At 33.8% G+C, this 19,840-nt stretch overlaps 2 protein-coding genes across 3 annotated transcripts; one reads left to right on the top strand and one right to left on the bottom strand.

Annotated features, from left to right (window-relative positions):
* Positions 1 to 316: 316 nt before the first annotated feature.
* On the top strand, positions 317 to 11,744 carry LOC110813567 (Guanylate-binding family protein). Its single transcript, XM_088206932.1, has 14 exons — positions 317 to 746; positions 4,267 to 4,428; positions 4,660 to 4,725; positions 4,882 to 5,025; positions 5,125 to 5,238; positions 6,989 to 7,090; positions 7,187 to 7,372; positions 7,699 to 7,788; positions 7,852 to 7,986; positions 8,979 to 9,101; positions 9,186 to 9,271; positions 9,410 to 10,022; positions 10,122 to 10,199; positions 10,352 to 11,744. The coding sequence occupies exons 1-14, from the start codon at positions 489 to 491 to the stop codon at positions 11,393 to 11,395; spliced, it is 3,201 nt and encodes a 1,066-aa protein (XP_088063058.1). The 5' UTR covers positions 317 to 488; the 3' UTR covers positions 11,396 to 11,744.
* A 1,383-nt stretch (positions 11,745 to 13,127) lies between these two features.
* NAC010 (NAC domain containing protein 10) lies at positions 13,128 to 16,678 on the bottom strand. 2 transcript variants are annotated; one of them, XM_088206933.1, is made up of 4 exons: positions 16,529 to 16,678; positions 15,668 to 15,870; positions 15,215 to 15,404; positions 13,128 to 14,284 (listed from the first exon to the last, which is right to left on the bottom strand). In XM_088206933.1, exons 2-4 carry the CDS (start codon positions 15,809 to 15,811, stop codon positions 13,632 to 13,634), a joined length of 987 nt encoding a protein of 328 aa, XP_088063059.1. In that variant the 5' UTR covers positions 15,812 to 15,870; positions 16,529 to 16,678; the 3' UTR covers positions 13,128 to 13,631. The 2 variants fall into 2 exon arrangements, with proteins under 2 accessions (XP_088063059.1, XP_021887723.2); XM_022032031.2 differs by lacking the exon at positions 16,529 to 16,678 and adding an exon at positions 16,043 to 16,390.
* Between the last annotated feature and the right edge of the window lie 3,162 nt (positions 16,679 to 19,840).

The following is a 19,840-nucleotide window of genomic DNA, read 5'->3' as shown; positions in this document are numbered from 1 at the left end:
TAATCTTTTTTAACTACGTGCTAAATGATTAATAAAATTTACTGAACATTATTCTAAATGTTAAATGTGTGAAAATCCAAATTGCCTCCTCTTAGGAATGACTTTAATCAATTCGGTTTTTAATAATTTGAGTTATAGCATAAATTAAAAGTAGCTTTATTACCACGCTCATTCCAGCTCTGTATTATTGTATTTTTGAAATGACTAAATTACCCTTGTATTTCCTGACCATCTGTTTCAGATTTCGTGTCCTTAATCGTAAATTCATATCCTTCCTGACCTGTTTTGCCTTTTGAGCGATCTCCGTAGTTGTCTCCTTCTTTCTTACCCCCGCTTTCCCTCCCCCAATTTTAAACCTCTCCTCTCTCGCTGTCTCAGTAGAAAAGAAAGTAGTCCCCGAGCCGGGAGAGCTCAAACAGAGGAAACACAGAACGGAAAATTGAAAATCAAGGAGGAGGATATAGAAACGGAAAGGGGGTTTCAACAAGATGAGGAGATTTTTTAGTAGGGGAAAAGAATCTGATGGTTCACCAGAATCCTTGCCTCATTTTTCCCCGTCTACGGTGCCGCAGTCGTCACCGGTGACGGGACCGGCGAGGCCGATTCGGTTGGTGTATTATGACGAGAAGGGGAAGTTCAGGATGGATCCAGAGGCAGTGGCCGCTCTTCAGCTTGTCAAGGAACCAATAGGCGTAGTCTCCGTGTGTGGTCGTGCAAGGCAAGGAAAGAGCTTTATCTTAAATCAGGTGACTGGTTCCCATTTTTTGGAATTTTTTATAGCTGTAGTTATCTCGATAGTGTATAATTTGTGTGTAACTTTTGATTGTTTTATTTGTGAGATTTTGAGGTCTAGGGTTCGTAATTGTGGAACTAGTTAGGTTTTGTAGGAAATTTGAAGAGTTTTGTTCGTTTAGGGTGTGAAAGCTCTGAGAAATGTTCTGGATATGCTAATTTAGGGGGATAGTTAAGCTTTTATGCTATTACGACATTACTTTTAGGATTATTACTCAAGTATTTTATGGGAAAAGGATATATAAAGCTGCCTGATCCCGTCGTGCAGAGCTAATTACAAAATGATGCTCGTTAGGTGTAGAGAACTTGACTATTCGAGGTTGGCAAGGGTGATTTAGATGATTACTCTCTTAATCACGAGTTTGTTATCAGTAAAATTGTTAAGAGTTATAGTGTTGCCAGTTCTTGATTACTAGAATGGGTTATAATGTTGTTAGTTAATAGAATGGGTTGTGATAGTAATATCTAAATAGGCTATAGGATTTTGAGGATATGATTTAAACACCAGAAGCTACAGATTTATGAAATGGTTACTCTCTTTTTTTTTTTTATTAAGTTTCTTTCTTCTAAACCCTCTTTATAACTTCTCTTCTCTGATTGTTTTCTTATTGTCTTCCTATTCCCCTTTCTGTTCTATTCTTGTAAATCAGCCCATACAAGTAGTATAACTTCATCATTTCTGGCTCCTTCCTTGATTGAATTTCCAAATCCTTCTCTTCTCTCTTCCCTTTTGTATTCCTATAAATCAGTCCACGGCAGACGGATGAGATCTTGATGAAGTTTTATTCAGAGGTGATATGCCAGAAAGTGAAAGAAGTGCCGTGTTATGGCTGCAGCTTAGCTAAAATTATTATGAATCACAAGGATGGAAAGGTTGGCTGGCATGTGTGAAAAACAAAACAGTTTCTAATAGAATTAGTGTTTTCTAATATAGGTCTGGCGATTTAGGACAAATTAATGTTAGTTTGCCTATTTAGGGATTTTAGTATGAAATTTAGAAGTATCACATCTAAGAATTCTTAAGTTTCATACTTAAGGGTTTGATACATCATATAACCAGAAACATTATGAATTATTCTCAAGAAACTTTTATTGAATAATTAGCCTCCTTTCAAAAGTGTGATTAGTTGGTAGTGATTTCTAAGTAACCTCTCCAAATGGGATTAAACTACGAGATATTAATACTAATACTAATAGGAATAGGAACATGAATTCTAAATACTGAAAATAATAAAATCTTAAAATTAGTAAAATTCATAATAATAGACTTCCTAAATAGGTTTATAATTTAAAAAATTATAATTTCTAATATATTCAGAAACTATAAATTGGCTTGAGAAAACTCGTCCAAGAGTTTTGAAATGGTGAATGGTGTAACTTTGGTATTCAAGCTCTCTAATAAAAACTTTAGTCATTCTCTTCAATAGCAAAAATAATAGAAACACGCAATTGGTGGCAGTGTGAAATCCCGTTTGCAAGATGAATCAACATATTGACAAATTTGTACTATTAAGTTGATACTTGAGTTGAACATAACTAGATTCAATTGTTGGCTTAGGTCCATTCTTGCACTTGACTTCTACACATACTTCTTTAATTGGAGGATCTTAACTCCAATGACCTCCCTATCTTTCTTCTTGATGTGAGCTCTTTTGTTTTTTCTTTTTTTTTTTTTTTTTCTTTTTTTTTTTTTTTTTTTGGTTTTGTTTTGTTTTTTTTTTTTTTTTTTTTCTTGAAAGGAAAAGTATAGTATTCATTAATTCTCAAGCACCAAGAAGGGTGCCACAATGTGCAAAAATATTTACATATTTATTATGATATCAATAAGGTCCTAAAAATCCTCCATAAAATAATGAGGATTACCCATAATAAAAAAAAATTTAGGTTCTAGAATCATCTGCCTCTAACACCTAATAGAATCATCTTCCACCCCTTAAAACCTCTCTTGTTTCTTTATTTCCACATCAACAAAAAAATTATAGGTAAGGAATGAGGCCCGCCTATTTCTTCCCACCACTAGTACCCTTTCGGGCCTAGATCTCATCCATTACCGAACTAGTCACAGCTCAGTTAATTCCCAATAGTCCGTTAGTCATAGTCCATAACTTATACACAAAAGGATACCAAAGCATGATATAATTATAAGCCTCCGCCTCCTTTTTGCACAGAAAACAACTGTTCCCTATAATCTTTCCATTTCTCATCAGTTTGTCAATAGTTAGGATACATTAACGCCTGACCTCCCCACGCAAAGAAAGCAGTTATGGGTGGAGCATTAACCTTCTAGATTTGCCGAAGCTAGAACCTGAATTTTGTGGTATCATTCTTAACCAAATAATTATAGAAAGACCTGACCGTAAAGGGAACCGTGGCATTGGGACTTCATTTTGGTTGGTCATTGCTCCTGTTTAAAGGTACAAAGAAAAATTGTATAAAGAAACTCATATTCATTAATCTCCCAATCATTGAGATTCCTCAACACATTCACGTTTTACTCACTAACCTTCCCAATATCTTTGAATTACTCATATTCCGCGATATTCTTATGTTGTGCAATGGCATAAATTTGAGAAAACTATCTCTTAGTACTTCCCCTCTAAGCCAAAGGTTTTGCCAAAAGCTGATTCTATCCCCCGTGTCTACACTCCAATGTGATTCTATCCCCCCTGCCTGCACTCCGATGTGAGCTCCTTTTTACTTTGATGTTTTTGAAATTTTGTTGTAGTTGCAGGTTTCAAAACTACAATTATCCCAATTGAGAACAATTGTCCGTTTAGGCAAGTCTAGAAGGTTGATGCCTCTTTCAAGGTGGCTTTTTTTGCCTGGAAAGCAGGTTGTAGATGCATTTTGAGCATTGATAAGCTGATGAGAAGGGGGAAGATCATGATAAAGTGCTGTTGTTTATGTAATAGAGCGGAGGAGACTTGTGACCATATTCTACTTTGGTGTCCCATTGTGTATAGTTTATAGTCTATGGCCTATGAGATTCTAGAATTCAGTTGGGTTAAGGCTGGTATTGTAAGGGATGAGATATGGCCGTGGACGGGTATTATTGGTTGGGAAAAACATTTGGGGTTTATTCCCCATTCAATTTTTCGGGTAATGTGGAAAGAAAGAAATAGAAGAGTTTATGATAAAATGGAAGAGGGTATTGGTAAGATTCGACTTAGATGATTTCAGACCCTAGGTGTTTTGGTTATGGGTCAACTGTTGTACTTCATGGAGAATTTAGGAGAACTAATCGATATCCTTATTAATATGTAAATCAATTTGTTCATGGGTTTGCACCCTCTTGATATTTGTATTTAGCGACACACTTTATATTTTTTATTTCAAAAAGAAAAATAGTGCTTCAAGATATTTTCCTACATAACAATCATGACTCTTGTCACTGTTGCTATGTTGCTGTAAAAATATTTCAGTTTATCTACTGCATTTCAAACTAACATCTCTACCTGTGTCTCCATGTTGTAGCTTCTTGGGAAGAGTAGTGGATTTCAGGTAGCATCAACTCATCGACCATGTACAAAGGGGCTTTGGTTGTGGAGTGCACCTTTGAAGACAACTGCTCTTGATGGAACTGAATACAATCTTTTATTGTTAGACAGTGAAGGAATAGATGCATATGATCAAACGGTTTGTTTTTTTGATTTTATTTATCTTGATTGAAGTTGTTTAAAAACAAAAAAAATTTATCTTGATTGAAGAATTTATGCCAATGAATCATTTAATACTTATTTCAAATAATTTAAATTCTAATGCTCAATTTGCCCTACATTACTATCTCTACAGTCTTCTAGATATCTTTTTGTGTAAATTTTTCGACATGTGACTATGGAATCTCGCTCTTATCTCTTTCCCTGACAGGGTACATATAGCACTCAGATATTTTCATTAGCTGTCCTGTTATCTAGCATGTTTATTTACAACCAGGTTAGTACAATCTTTTCTGAGATCTTGATCCTCCCAAAAATTTATGGTTGCCTTTTCTGTCTCCTTTAAAGGTAAAAAGTACAATGTTTTCAGTTTTGCTCTTTTTTTTTCCTTGTGGACTTGACCCTTGTTTCCTTATCCATGTTGTATTATTAGATGGGAGGTATAGATGAAGCTGCTCTTGATCGACTTTCTCTTGTCACCCAAATGACAAAGCATATTCGCGTAAAAGCCTCTGGAGGAAGGAGTTCAGCCTCTGAACTTGGGCAGTTTTCCCCCATCTTTATTTGGCTATTAAGGGTAATTTCTGAACTAATTGTTCTTGTTCTTCATTAGAGAGGCATTGCTGGAATACATATTATCTTGGAAGCATAAGTATGTTACAAAACCTACTTGCAGGACTTTTATTTGGATTTGGTGGAAGAGAATCGGAAGATAACTCCCCGTGACTATCTAGAGCTTGCTTTAAGGCCAGTTCAAGGTAGTGGAAGAGATATAGCTTCCAAAAATGAGGTAACATTTATAATTAGTTTGGTTCTCTCTCTAATTATTTCGGAGACAATGACTATAATCTATATATGTACATTAAATGGTGTACAAATTGGTGAATGGTGGATCTGTGCAAATAGCAAGATGACATTTGCTTCACGTTTTCTTCTCCTCCATATGAACAGTCTATTATTCTCCTCATATTTTCTTTCACCTCACTTTTGCTTTTCTTCCTCGCTTTTCTTCTTGATTTGTGTCAACACTTTTTTTTTTCTAAAGAAAGCTCCAAAAGTCCTCCTTTAAACTTTTATTACATAAAATTAACAAATCTATATTTGGTTTTTTCAATTTATTATTTGTCTTCCTTTTTTACTAAATAAAAGTAGTATCTCTCTTCTCTCTCTCTCCTCTCTCTTTGTGGTCAATTATGTCTTTTCTGCTTGCACTTCCTTCAATCTTATTTTTCCTTTTCCTTCTTTGGTTGATCACGGTTTTTCCCTTGATGAAATTTCTGAATTGTCTGTTCTATGATCAAGGTAAATTTAATGTTTTCTTACTTAAAGAAAGAAGTTAAAACTTCACACTTTGCCTTTTATTTTTCTCGCTTAAGGTCAAATTACTGATTTCTTTGTTTTTTCTGATGATGCCAAGTCACTGTATTTTCTTCACCATTTTTTTTATCTTTTATTTTTCTTTTCATTTTCTTTTTGTTGAGCTTGTTTTTTTTTTTTTTGAAATATTTGTTGAACTTGTTATTTTGCTTTTTCTTTCCTGATTTTTTACGAAATAAAATTAGTAATCATTATTCTTCCTGTTAGATAAAATAGAACTACAATTTTGCTTGTATCTACTCTTTTCTTTTATCATCTTTTGATTAATATTGTTATTTTCTGCTGGTTAATGAAATTTCTGGTTTCTTGTTTTTTTCTTTTCTCTTTTGGTGAAAGAGAATTACTTGTTCACTCTTTTCTCTTTCTGGTTTCCTGTTTTTTTTTTTAACTCTTTTATGGCTAACAAACTATTTTCGTCTCTTAATAAAATTACCATCTTGCTCTCCCAATTTGTTCTTTCTTTTCATCAAGTTAAGTTGCCTACGGATCTGTATTTCTTTTTTTTTTTGTTAAAATAAATATCTTAGTTTACCTTTTTAGTTGTATACTAAAATGACTAATTTTTTCTTTCTTCCATGCATAAGGGCTTACTAATAATAAATTTCTTTTTTCTTTCTCTTCAAATAAAATTATGAGATTATCTGCTTTCTTTTTCTTTTTCCTTTTAATTTTTGGAGGGAGTGGGGGGAGGTGGGGTTGGGAGAAGGGGAAGGGAAGGGATTCTCAAATATGATTTTTGTCATCACTTCCTTTTTTTTTTTACTCTGCTCCAGTATTGTGCACTGTTTTTTTGATTAAATAAAATTTTTATTGTTTTTTTCAAAGTGAAATTTTTATTTTTTATTACTTTTTATGTTATCGGTGAACGTGTAATTTTTATTTTTTGTTTCAATTCTTCGATTTCTTCTGTTTTTTTATTGAAATGCAAATTATTGCTGTCGGAGTAAATGAGTTAAATTACCAATTTATCATTCATTCCTCAACTTTTTGTTATTTTTAATTTTCATCCCATAGCGTTACATGAGTTTAGACATTGTTTGCTATAAACTGCCATGTTTATGACCTAGGTTTCTAGGTTTCTCTTATGGGAACTATTAAGTAACAGATGAATTTTTTATTTCCTGTGTAAGAGATGCTAACAACATAATAACAATGATTGATAGATCCGAGACTCCATTCGAGCGTTATTCCCAGATAGAGAATGTTTCACCCTTGTTAGGCCTTTGAACAATGAAAATGATCTCCAACGGCTTGATCAGATTTCGGTTAGTGTGCTCTCTCTTTCTCTATCTATTGTAGATTCATTATCTTTGTTTTACACTGTAGTATGTGACGCTCAATTCCATACGTTTGCTATGCAGCTGCAGAAATTAAGACCTGAATTTAGATCCGGGTTGGATGCATTGACTAAGTTTGTTTTTGAGAGAACAAGACCCAAGCAAGTTGGGGCTACTATCATGACTGGTCCTGTTCTTGTTGGTGTCACCCAGTCTTACCTTGATGCCCTTAATAATGGTGCTGTGCCTTCAATAACTTCATCGTGGCAGGTTGGTGTTTATTTATACCATGAATTTTTTTTAAATTGATTACTCATTACCTGATATTTATGATCTATACGACACATACTGCTACATTCAGGGTATTCGTGCAAAGGATTTAAAAACCCTTCTATTTGCATGTGTTCCATGTACTTCCAGGAATGGGGATAAGGAGGAACATTGTGCATAAAGTTTCTTATTGTATTTCACATATACTTAATTTGTAAAGCATAACTGGAGAGGAGAAACGACCATCCAAGGAAATCTTGAAGGAATAGTTTACCAGACATTTTTAGGCCTGAAAACATATTTTAATATTCAAAATTTTCTTGCAGAGTGTTGAAGAAGCTGAGTGCCGAAAAGCATATGATTCGGCTGCTGAGTTTTATATGTGTGGATTTGACCGTAGGAAGCCACCCGAGGAAGTAAGTGATCCTTTTGCTCTTACTCTTGATGATTTAATCATTTCCTAATGCTGCTGGTTTTAGGTTGCATTGAGGGAAGCACATGAAGAAGCAGTTCAAAAATCATTGGCCGTGTATAATGCTGCTGCTGTAGGAGTTGGTTCGGCAAGGAAGAAATATGAGGAGCTTCTCCATAAATTCTTCAGGAAGGCATTTGAGGTAGTGGAACTTTGATGTTGTCTGCTCTACTCATATTAGCTTTTCTTTTTGTTTTTTCTCTTGTCTCTCCTAAGCTATTTAATCAGTTTGGGTCTTTAGAGCAGAACCTCAGATTAATGAAACTAGAAAATGGAAATTAACGGGGAAGAAGCTGCAAATCCATGGATTTGAAAAAGTAAAGTTACATTCTAGTAAGAACTGTTTTGATAAAAGCAGTCATATCTGGTCTAATCCAGTTTCAGTTGGATTTACTTTGATCAAGATATTGACTAGTTCAACCATACGCTTTTCTTTTTCTAGTTATATCTGGTATTACCTGATTTTGTTTGGCTGTGTTCTGATACACTATTAATACTGAAGTACAGTGTTGTAGGTGTTGATGGACTCAGCTGGTTGACAGAACAATTGTACTCTTACTGCTTTAATCTAATTAATTTAATGCCAATAGGAAGTTACAACCATGTCTCCATTTTTTAATCTATTCTTCATCCAAAGAGATAAAGGCATTGATATCAATAATTAAGGGTGAAGTTATAATATCGTTGAGTTCTTATAAACCATGTGCTTAATTGAAATGGAGAAATGAAATTGGAATGTTGCGGCGTACTTTTACGGAATAAACACAAAGATTATATCAATAATTGGGAATAAAACTGGAACATCATTGAGTTCCCTTTAAACCCAAAGTCTGTGAAAGAATTGGGGGAGGAGTCATCGTTCTCTCCCTAAAACTATATGTTTCTTGTTATGCATTGTTGGAATTTTGCCACTTTGTACACATCGACACCCTTGAAAACTACAATTTGAAAAATTTTGTACATTGAATTATTTCTCAATCTGCTTTTCTTTATAAGGTGAGACAACCTTAATCAACTCCAAAAATATGTCATTTAATTTTTATATCATGTAACTGATGATCCAATTTCCTGATTATGCATTTATTGGAAGCATTGAACACAGAATGATATTTGTCTGCTTGGTCATTGATGCAGGATTATAAGAGAAATGCATATATGGAGGCAGATTTGCAATGTTCAGTTGCTGTGCAGAGCATGGAAAAGAGACTGAGAGCAGCTTGTCATGCTTCTGATGCAAATATAGATAAGGTTGTGAAGGTAAGTACTCGCCTTTGGAAGTTCAGGAATTAAGTCTCATATTTGGACTCTTACATCTGATTTTTACTGAATAATACCGTGCAGGTTCTGGATGCACTTTTGTCTGAGTATGAAGCATCATACCATGGCCCAGAAAAATGGCATAAACTGGCTGTGTTCTTGCAAAAAAGGTCCATATATAACGCTCTACTTCTTGTTTCTTCTTTCATATTTCCCTTTAATGAGTGATGAAAAGTATTTGGGTGTGGTTTCTTATTTGTGTCGTATTGCATTTAACTTTCTTTTAAATCATCTATTGAGATCTTCAGCTTGGAGGGACCAATTTTTGATCTAGCCAAGAGGCTTATAGATCAGATTGCATCAGAGAAGAATTCACTTGTGTTGAAATGCCGTGCAACTGAAGATAAGTTGAACTTACTTGATAAGCAACTGAAAGATAGTGAGAACTATAAGTCTGAGTACTTGAAGCGATATGATGATGCTATCAATGACAAGAAGAAGCTTGCTGATGACTATACAAGCCGCATCACAAATTTGCAGCTTGAAAACAGTTCATTGAAGGGGAAATATTCTACTGTGATGAAAAGCTTAGATTCTGCCAGGCAGGAAATCAAAGATTGGGAAAGAAAATATGCATACTATGAATCAAAGCAAAAGGCGTTGGAAGATCAGGCCAATTCAGAAGCTGAGCGTCTCAAGACTCGCAGCACTACTGCTGAAGCAAGGCTTGCTGCTGCCAGAGAACAAGCTGAGTCTGCTCAAGAGGAGGCCGCAGAGTGGAGACGGAAGTATGATTTTGCTGTTAGAGAAGCTAAGACTGCTCTGGAGAAGGCCGCAATTGTGCAAGAACGCTCCAGTAAGGAAACACAACTGAGGGAAGATATTCTCAGAGAGGAATTTTCGAGCATTTTGGCTCAGAAGGTAGTCACCGTCTCTGTTGTTGTCTCTTTTGCTCTCTCTACTATTTAGTCCTTGAGGATGTGGAAAGAATTGTAATTGCTTTCGTTAATAAACACGCAGGAAGAGGAACTAAAAGAGAAGTCTGCAAAAGTCGAGTATGCTGAACAGTGTTTGACAAGTCTAAAGCTAGAGTTGAAGGTGAGCTTCTGAACCACAATACTTCTCCCTCCCCATTACTCTGGCAATTATTTGATCAAATTGTTGAGTGGTGCATGACATATGGCAACTCACTTTCTATGGTTTGCAATGAGTGTTATTGAGAGCTTTTCACTATGACAATTTCTTTGCAGGCTGCAGATTCAAAAATGAGAAGTTATGATGCAGAGGTATCATCATTGAAGCTTGAAATCAAAGAATTGACTGATAAGTTGGAAATTGTTAACGCTAAGTGCCAATCGTCTGAAGGGAAAGCAAGAATATTAGAGCAGGAGAAGATACATCTGGAGCAAAGGTACCAGTCAGAATTCAGAAGATTTGATGAAGTACAAGAAAGGTGTAAAATTGCTGAAAAGGAGGCTAAAAAGGCAACTGAATTGGCCGATAGAGCACGAGCTGAGGCTGCCACAGCACAAAAGGAAAGGAGTGAAATCCAAAGGTTAGCAATGGAAAGACTGGCTCAAATTGAGAGGGCTGAAAGGCAAATTGAGAAGTTGGAGAGACAGAGAGCTGACATGGATGATGAATTGCACATAATACGTTTATCAGAAAGGGATGCGCTTTCAAAAGTTTCTTTGCTAGAGGCAAGAGTTGAAGAAAGGGAGAAAGAAATAGAGTCACTGTTAAAAACAAACAATGAACAACGGGCTAGTACTGTAAAGGTACTTCAAGATCTCTTGGACTCGGAGCGTGTAGCCCATGCGGATGCTAACGAGAGGGCAGAAGCCCTCTCTCTTCAACTACAAGCTGCACAGGCAAAACTTGATCAACTCCAGCAAGAGTTAACTTCTGTTAGACTGAATGAAACAGCATTGGACAGTAAGCTAAAAACTGCTTCTCATGGGAAAAGAATGAGAGCTGATGAAGGCGAAACAGGTGGGGCATCCATTCAAGATATGGATACAAGTGAGAGAATTTTAAGAGCAAATAAGAGGTCCAGAAGCACAGCGAGCCCTTTAGTTTCCACACAGCCAGATGATGGGGGTTCAGTATTCAAAGGTGATGATGATACCCAAAGCCAACAAAACAATCAGGAAGATTATACAAAGTTCACCATATTGAAACTTAAGCAGGAGCTAACAAAGCATAATTTTGGTGGTGAGTTGCTTCAGTTGAAGAATCCCAATAAGAAAGAAATCCTTGCGCTCTATGAGAAATGTATTCTTCAAAAGTCATGACAGCATTTGAATGGACTTGTATAGGTGCGGAAACTGGTTGTAGTCAAGTGGAAGTTTGACATAGTAGGTTAGGTCTTATGAAGTAGAGGAAGTTAAAAAAAAAAAAAAAATCGGCAGGGATTATTTTAGTACCCCGGAATTTCTAACCAGCATTTAGAGCAGGCCTTAGGGTTTGGTGATATCAACTACTTAGATGAAGTAGCAGTTTGTTTCCCCACTTTTGTCCATGTGTGAGATTGTCTATATGATGCGTGATCTTTTGTGGTTTTGGGTTAATTTTATACTCTATACAGACAACTGTGTTATTATCATTCCATTGATTGTATGATAGATTTGGGTTTTGATTTAATTTGCTCTTCTGTTGGCTTGATGGATTTGAGACTTCAGCTTCTTTCTCATTATTGCCATGGAGACCATTTACTCAGCTTCTTTCTGGGTTCAGTGAGTTAAGCAATGTCTCAATTTGGGAATCCCGTCTCATGCAAAGTAGTAAAGTAATAATTACTGTAGAGGTATATCAACCAGCCCCAGCTTATTAGCCTGTTGGTACCTCTCTCTCTCTCTCTCTCTCTCTCTCTCTCTCTCTCTCTGTGTCAAATCTTTCAGAGAAAATGAATTTTGAGGGCATTGGTTCTGTGCCTCATGTAAGGTGATTGGAGATGGATATTCCAATTTTAGGATTGGAGTTGTGCGTATAGGCATAATATTGTAAGGTGATTGTTTTAGATTTGTTATTATTTTAATATTTTTGTATATAACTTAATGTACATAATAATAATGATTTAACTTTTATAGAAACACAATAAATTATTTAACTTCATATTAAATATAAACATGTTTCCAGGTAAAAAATATATAAAAAAATCAAAATTAGAAACCCAAGAGATAAAAAAAAAAGGCCAAGAAAATGAAGGTTGCCTGATTCGTCAATATCCAATAAAACGACGTCGTTAGCTTGGCTAGTATAAGTTTGAAGATGACTGGGTGGAGTAGAGAGCAACATCAGATTGGCATATTTGCCAAATATAAACCATGAGTGATGAAGACTTCCCTATACACAAACTTCATACCGACATGACTCATTCTGTAACCTAATATATTTAACATCAGTATTTCCAGATAAACACGAAAGTATTACAAAATGAAACAAGCAAGAATATTAGAAAAAGAAATTTAAAAAAAAAAGAAAAAGAAATTTCTTAATCATTAATTTTATTTAAAATTAATGAATGAATGTCAATGAGGTGCTGAGAATGCAGCTTTTTATGTTACATGACCTATGCTTTTTATATTGATAATATGTTTATTTTATTTTTATTATTAAAAGAGAATATGTAACATAAAAATTTTAAATTCTAAATTAATTATCTTCTCCTAATTCTGTAAAAATTTATTTAATTTATTATATAATTGTAATTATAAAATTATTAAATTGAAGTAAACATTTTCTAAGAACTTGGCTGTTAAAATATCATAATCTGTAATTTTCGTCATTAAATATTTGAAAAATCACATTCGATTGAGAGTTATTTAAAATGAGTTTAATTCCGAAAGCAATATAAATTTTAAATCATGATTAAATTGATCCCCAGAAAAAAATGTCTTCGTCACCGAAAAGAAAATGGGAAGCTGTCCAGAAATAAGAGAAATGTGTCTTTCAATTTGTAAATCATATATAAGAATTAAAAATGAATTAGATATAAGATATGTAAATCATAATCAATATGAGTAGTAGTGATAAAAGCATAGTGCTCATTGGTTTCTTGAATTAAGTAAACTTAGAATTGATTAATACATGTATAGGATCTATAATACAGCAAGAATTCTCCAAAAATCATCTCTGTACATTTCTACCTATACTAGAGAAGTGTTAATCTCATATACAGGGTCAAACAATATACATATACACACACGAATGTGTATACATATAGATAACAGTCAATGCATCAACACCCTTTAGCTTGAAAATACCAAAGAGAACGTAATTCCTGCCGTCTTGATTCTTGACCCCCAAGCAGCAGCCCCATTTTGTCTTCTGTAACAAACAAGAGAAAACCTAGCCCATCCATACACCTTATTCTTCAATAACATTTTATATCATGCCTTCAAAACCCCATCAAAATTTCAATCTAATAGTTTATTTTGTCTATTAATTACAACCATCATCAAACATATCCTTCCTCTTCATTCAATGACAAACTAATGTATGCTGTTCCAAATATATATATATATATCTCTAGTTTCTATGAAGCCTGGCTTTGCTTGTATCAGAAGAAAATGGGTTAATAAAGGAGGAGCCATTGTCACCTTGAACAACCAAATTAGGGATCAAATCATGAGGTGAGCTTTCTGTGTTTCTATGGCAGCTTCCATGATCATAAGCAATGAAAGGTGGTGGATTATTATAAAAGTCAACCAAAGTTGCACTAGTAGTAATGTTTCTATCATCTTGAACATGCAGAAGTTCAGTAGTTAAGATTCTTCTTTTCACTGATCTTGATTCGAAATTATTAATTACCAAATCTTTAACAACAGACGTTGTTGAACTTGAACCACAATGTCTAGGCTGTGTTTGGTAGAAAACTTTTGAGAGAACCAACTCACCATCTTTTTCTTCTTCATTGTTGCCAAGATGGTATTGGTGCATTACCCAATTTGTCTTCTCCGGCTTTCGTTGCCGGCCATAATTGGTGTAGAGGACTAAAATCTTTTTGAAACCCTTTATGACTCCATCAACCAAAACTGGCCTTGTCTTCCCGGTTTTATGCCATCTTGTTTCGCTTCCATCTTCCTCATTGTTGTGTACCTTTCTTCGTTTCCTTGTTCCCGTTGTGTATGCTTTTGAAGGTCGGTGGAAGAAGTGTCGGATTTGTCCATCTTTGCTTACTCCTGCATTCGATTATAATATGATCAAGTGTTAATTACTAATTATTTCAAAAGCTTAAAATAATTAAAAAAGTTCATTTTAATATGATATCATATAATATGAAATATAAAAAAAATTATTATACAATACAAAGACTAGTCTTTTCTATTTTATAATCTCAATAATACAAATGATAATTCCCAAGTGAAAAATATTTTTCTGAAAGTATTGTAGTCTTTTCTAGTTTCTTAAACTATTTATAATATGTGAATTGAGTGTAAATAAATTAAACCTAAAATGAGATGTATTTTACACAATCGTAGACTCCCATAGCCCTCCTAACACACCAATTAGCATTTTCAATTACATTAAGAGATTTACTTATATAACAATTAATTGAGTTGGTAATTAAAAAATTTTCAAAAAACAAAATTATTAAGAGATAAATTGTAATTTATCTAAGAGAATGAAGGACACCCATTTGTCATTTCTTTTAAGGAGTAAGAAATTATTTATTAGATGATATATAATTCATATACTCACCATCACCATCATAGAGGAACTGAAGAAACATTTATAATAATTTCTTTATGTTTCTTATTAGAGCCGTGTCAAATCAATAGATATGCAGCTTAAGGAAGAGAATATCAGTTCACACAATGATTTAATTAAGAAGAAAGGTATATATTCACACCTATATATAATTAACAACATAAACTACATATTATATTGTCTAATTCAAAATCTAATTCAAGGTTTTTTAATAACCAAAAAAATTCCAAAGAATTTTATATATATACACGTTTAAGTTTGAATTTTACCAGCCGCAAACACTTACATGATATCAATATATAAGCAAATTCCCATTAATATAACGGGGTGCAATTGATAATGGTATAAGTATATTGAGCATAAAGTGTATAGATATATAATATACATATGTAAATATATACCTGGTAGCCTCCCTGGATGAGTATAGCAAATTCCATTTTCTCCTTTTAATGTAGGAATAAATTCATCAATTAAAGGATGAAGTTTTCGCACATCCGATAAAACCTTGGCCTCTAAATGCTCCAGAATTTCTTGATCCGTCGGATCGAATTTCACTCCAGCCGGCAGCCCAGGCAAATCACTAATACCACCCTAATTATTCATATAATCACCTTAATTAATTATATAATTAAAATAAAATCAAACAAAAACCAGTTTGAAGTTTTTAAGTTAGCTGCTATATATATACAGTACTACTTATTAGATCTACCCAAATACCTGTAAAATAGTTATATATATTGACGAAGTAAAGGACAAACTCAGTTATAATATTATAAAATCTAACTTGCTCCAAGAGAATATGTGTACATATATGTGTGTGTATATAAAATAGTTATATAAATATATATATATACCTGATCATCTTGATAATGAATGATAAAGCCACATGAAGGGCAGCTAATTGTTCTGATTTGTTGTTGTATTTTGGAATTGGATGAAATTGGTGGATCATGATCGTGGTCGTCATCCTCATCATCTGTATTATTGCACCATGTCATGTCTGATCTTTTGTTTTTATGTCCATGAATCCACAACTCATCAATCTTGGACTCCACTTCTGATATTCCTCCACGAAAAATCATACACAGATTATTAGATTCACACCAGAAAGAAAACCAAGAGAAGAGAACAAAAAAAAAAAACCCTAAAAGAAAATTACAGAAGGAGAAAAAGAAAAAGTTGAAGCAAGAATTTTTCGATTTTAAATCATGTTTTTATGTTATACCCACTTCTTCTTTTGTTGATTTTGGCAAGTTTTCTTCCACTATAATCTTCTTCTTCTTTCTTCTTTTAACTTATCTTCATTGACTGCATATACTTCCAAGTTCACTTCTCATATAAATATAGAGAGAGAAACAGAGAGAGAGAGAGAGAGAGAGAGAGCTTAAAGGAAAGATGATATAAAAGGAGGGCTATGGAGATACAGAAAAATGTAATTTTTTTTTAATTATAAAATTAAAATATCTAAGTTCCTTGGACGTCAAGTTTGGTTATGCTAATCTATACACGATTCTATTATACAATAAATGCACTCTTCTTCTTCTATTTGACTGTTATAATAATTAATAGCTTAATAAGGAAATATAATCAACAAATTACTTAAATTAACCGTCTTGTTAACTAAATTTAATGAAGAAAAATTTTAAAAAGGAAACTAATGGAAGAAGAAGATAGAGTGGAGATGTGGCAAACCCGATTCTCGTAGGACATTCTACCTTTTTACAGATGGAGATGGAAAGAGAAGAGAGAGGCCTTTAGCTCTACTGTCAAATTAAGTACTGAAGTGTTCTTAAAGCTATCAACACATATTCTTGCAAACAAAACATGCATTCATTTATACACACACACATATATATATATATATATCTAGTATCTTGCGTATGCATATATATACACACAGACACACGGACATGTAAACTAAGATATATTAACATTACACCAACTTCTTGTAATGGCTATTAAACCTTTTTCTTCACGTAGACTTCTCATGAGAAACAAGGAAATTAACTCCTCTTGTAGGTGAAGGTCCTTGCTTGAATTTACATGGACTTTTCTTTTCTTTTTTGTTTTTTTTTTTAAAAACTTCTTTTATACTTCAAATATAAACGTATATATATATATTTTATATTTGGAAATATAATTATATGGATTTATATTGGGATAGAGAATTTGGTACATTAGAATACTTTTTTATACGTATTAGATACGTGTTTGGGGTTGGCTATTTCTTTACTAGGAAGTTACTAAAGTATATTTAGCAATATAAATATAAATAAATATATATATATTGTAGAGTATTTGGCAAGATTTAGAAATGCTAAAAGTTTAAAAAATATTTTTGCCTAAGAAATTTCATAGCACCATTTCTTTTAGCTTTTAAGTACCTATTTTTTAAAAAAGTTATTTGACAATTATTTTGGACCCAAAAATAGAAAATGATAACCCAACCTCTTTAAATTTACAAATATACTATTTTAGTTTTTCCTCTAAAATTTCCAATTAGTGACAAAATATTTGAGAGTCAATGTATAATTTAAGTTTATATTAAAACAATTATATAAAAATATATTTCAATATACAACTTTAGTTTTTTATATAATCAACACATTATATATTATATCAAAAATAATAAAACATCTTAAATTAAAATTTAACTATAGAAGTTAGAATTTTCATGTAAAAACCCACAATTAGCTAAATAATGATATTGAAATTTATTAATTTTTCAGAAGTAATTTAGAATTTGAGGTTATATTATTTATACAGTTTAATTGAAATACCCAATAGGGCTATGAGTGTCCATTAAAAAACATAAAATAAAAATATAAACCGAAAACATATGTGATCAACTTCCGCTGTGTAACTGGAAAAAACGGGAGGTAACCTTTTTGCTAATTTTTTTTCTGTTCAGGATCCGAATCTTGATCGTCCTGATTTGAAATAGTTAATAATAAGGGGGTAAGTTATACTAGCTCAGTAAGAATATCAACACTTTACCACTAATATAGAAAAATCGTAAAACAACCAATGAAACTTATTTTTCTTTTTTTAAGTAAATTCGTTTAACTTAAAAACATTTATCACTCACTCACTTTTAAGTTCTCAGAATACCATTTATGAAGGAAAAAACTAGAATAGTAATTCACATCATATATTTTAAAAGCCCAACAGTAATCAACTTTTACCTTTTTACTTACTTATCGGTGCCGCTTGGGGTCCGTAGGGGTTCCCACTACACATGAACCAAGTATCAATTCTATTAATCAATCTGCCGTCCCCGTAGCCCGTCTGGTAATGGGCGCTAACACACCACCGCTTCAATACCACGTTTGGTAATAAGTGTAATCAAACAATTCCCAACCTTCCAGTATGGGATTCCTCAGCCTCGTCCGATTAAGGATAATGTCTATGGCAAAGTTTACAATATGTACCAGGCCTGTACACGCTTTCCAATGACACCCGGTAAGCCCTTTTAATTTTTAGCACGTTGCATACACAAACCAGTTCCTATTACTATTTAGCCACTAAATACATGCAACACTCACATTTCAAAATTACAGAACAATAAGATGATCCTTTAATAGACAATATAAATTAATACTCAATAATCCAAGAAAACGTAATTAAGACATTCGTTTAAGATCAAATTAACGAATAAAGATGAAAACGGTTGAATAAACTAAATAAACAGGAAAAGCAATCAAAATCAATAAACTAAAGTACACGAAGTAACAATAGGCAAGTAAAACAATATAACAACAAATAGGCAAACACAGACAAACTATGGACAATTATACACTAATCGGTTATTGGCACCATTGATGACTTGTATTTAATTAATCAAGGGGTAACCAATATTTATAATTTTTTGTTTATTATTTATTAAACTTTAATTTAACCATAACGGGAGAAAGAATGAAGGATTCTTGCTCTGGGTTAGTGTTCGAAATACCATATTTTTTACTACATTTTCTAGCAGTTCCTAGTTCTCGAATTTCTTGAGTTTTTCTTCAAAAACTAAAATATACGTCAAATATCATGAAAATAGGTAAAAAACGGTTAAAAAAGGTTAAAATTCTCCCGGGGGCCGGTTCAGGGTTCCGGTGTGGTGGCGACTCCGTGCTCCAGCACTAGTTCGATCGTCTATGACGGTTCCTCCTCTCAGTTAGGCTGATTTCGGTCAGTTCTGGGCGAAAACCTACGAAGTTCGGGGTTATGTGACCTTTGTCAGTGGAAAAAGGAGGAGAACCGAAACTTACCGACGGTTCTGGTTTTCTAGTGTGGCGACTCTGTCGCTTCTTCTTTACAGTTGCATCCTTCCATCGGTTACTGTGTATCAAAAACGTGTTAGATAGCCTAGGGTCGAGAAATGGGAGAAAACAGGAAAAGGACTTGGGCTCACTAGAGGAGTTTTTCGATTTCAAGTGCGGCGGCTCTACCGAGCTTCGCCCTCTATTTATGGCTTTCCATTTGGTTTTTTAGCGTTGATAAGGGTTTGGGGTAGTTTAGAATAGAAAAACAGAACGAACAGGAGAGAAATTTCACTTACTGGCGTCAGTTTGGGTCTCCAGTGCGACGGTGATGGTGGCCGGCTTCTCTTCCGACCACCATTTTTCTTCTTCTTCGGTGAACTAGTAAGGACTAGGGTTTGAGTTTGGGTGAAAGATGAGTTTGAATACTCATATTCTCTCGATCTGGGTCATCTGTTTGGGTCTACATGGGCCAATCTCCAATGTCGGATCTAGCCTATTTGGGAAGTAAACTAGAGTTGTCTGATTAAAGGTACGTTGACTGTTCGATCGCGCTTGATAAGAAAACAGATCTGGGTCATTCGTGCGTGCGGGAGTGAATCTAGATTGTTGGATCAATTGACATGCAGATTGCCTGCATGACCTCTTGCGTGGAATACGTATCCGCGTGTCTGCCACATGGCATTTGATGACTGGTCGTGCTGTTGACGTGGTCGTTCCACGTTGTCATTTTTTTTTATACTTTTGCTCCAGTTTTCAAATTTTGATTTCTAATGG

This window comes from Carica papaya, chromosome 7, assembly GCF_054855325.1.
Source record: "Carica papaya isolate Zhongbai chromosome 7, ASM5485532v1, whole genome shotgun sequence".
NCBI classification, from domain to species: domain Eukaryota; kingdom Viridiplantae; phylum Streptophyta; class Magnoliopsida; order Brassicales; family Caricaceae; genus Carica; species Carica papaya.
The sequence above is the reverse complement of the archived record's forward strand: the minus strand, read 5'-3'. Positions and strand labels throughout refer to the sequence as shown.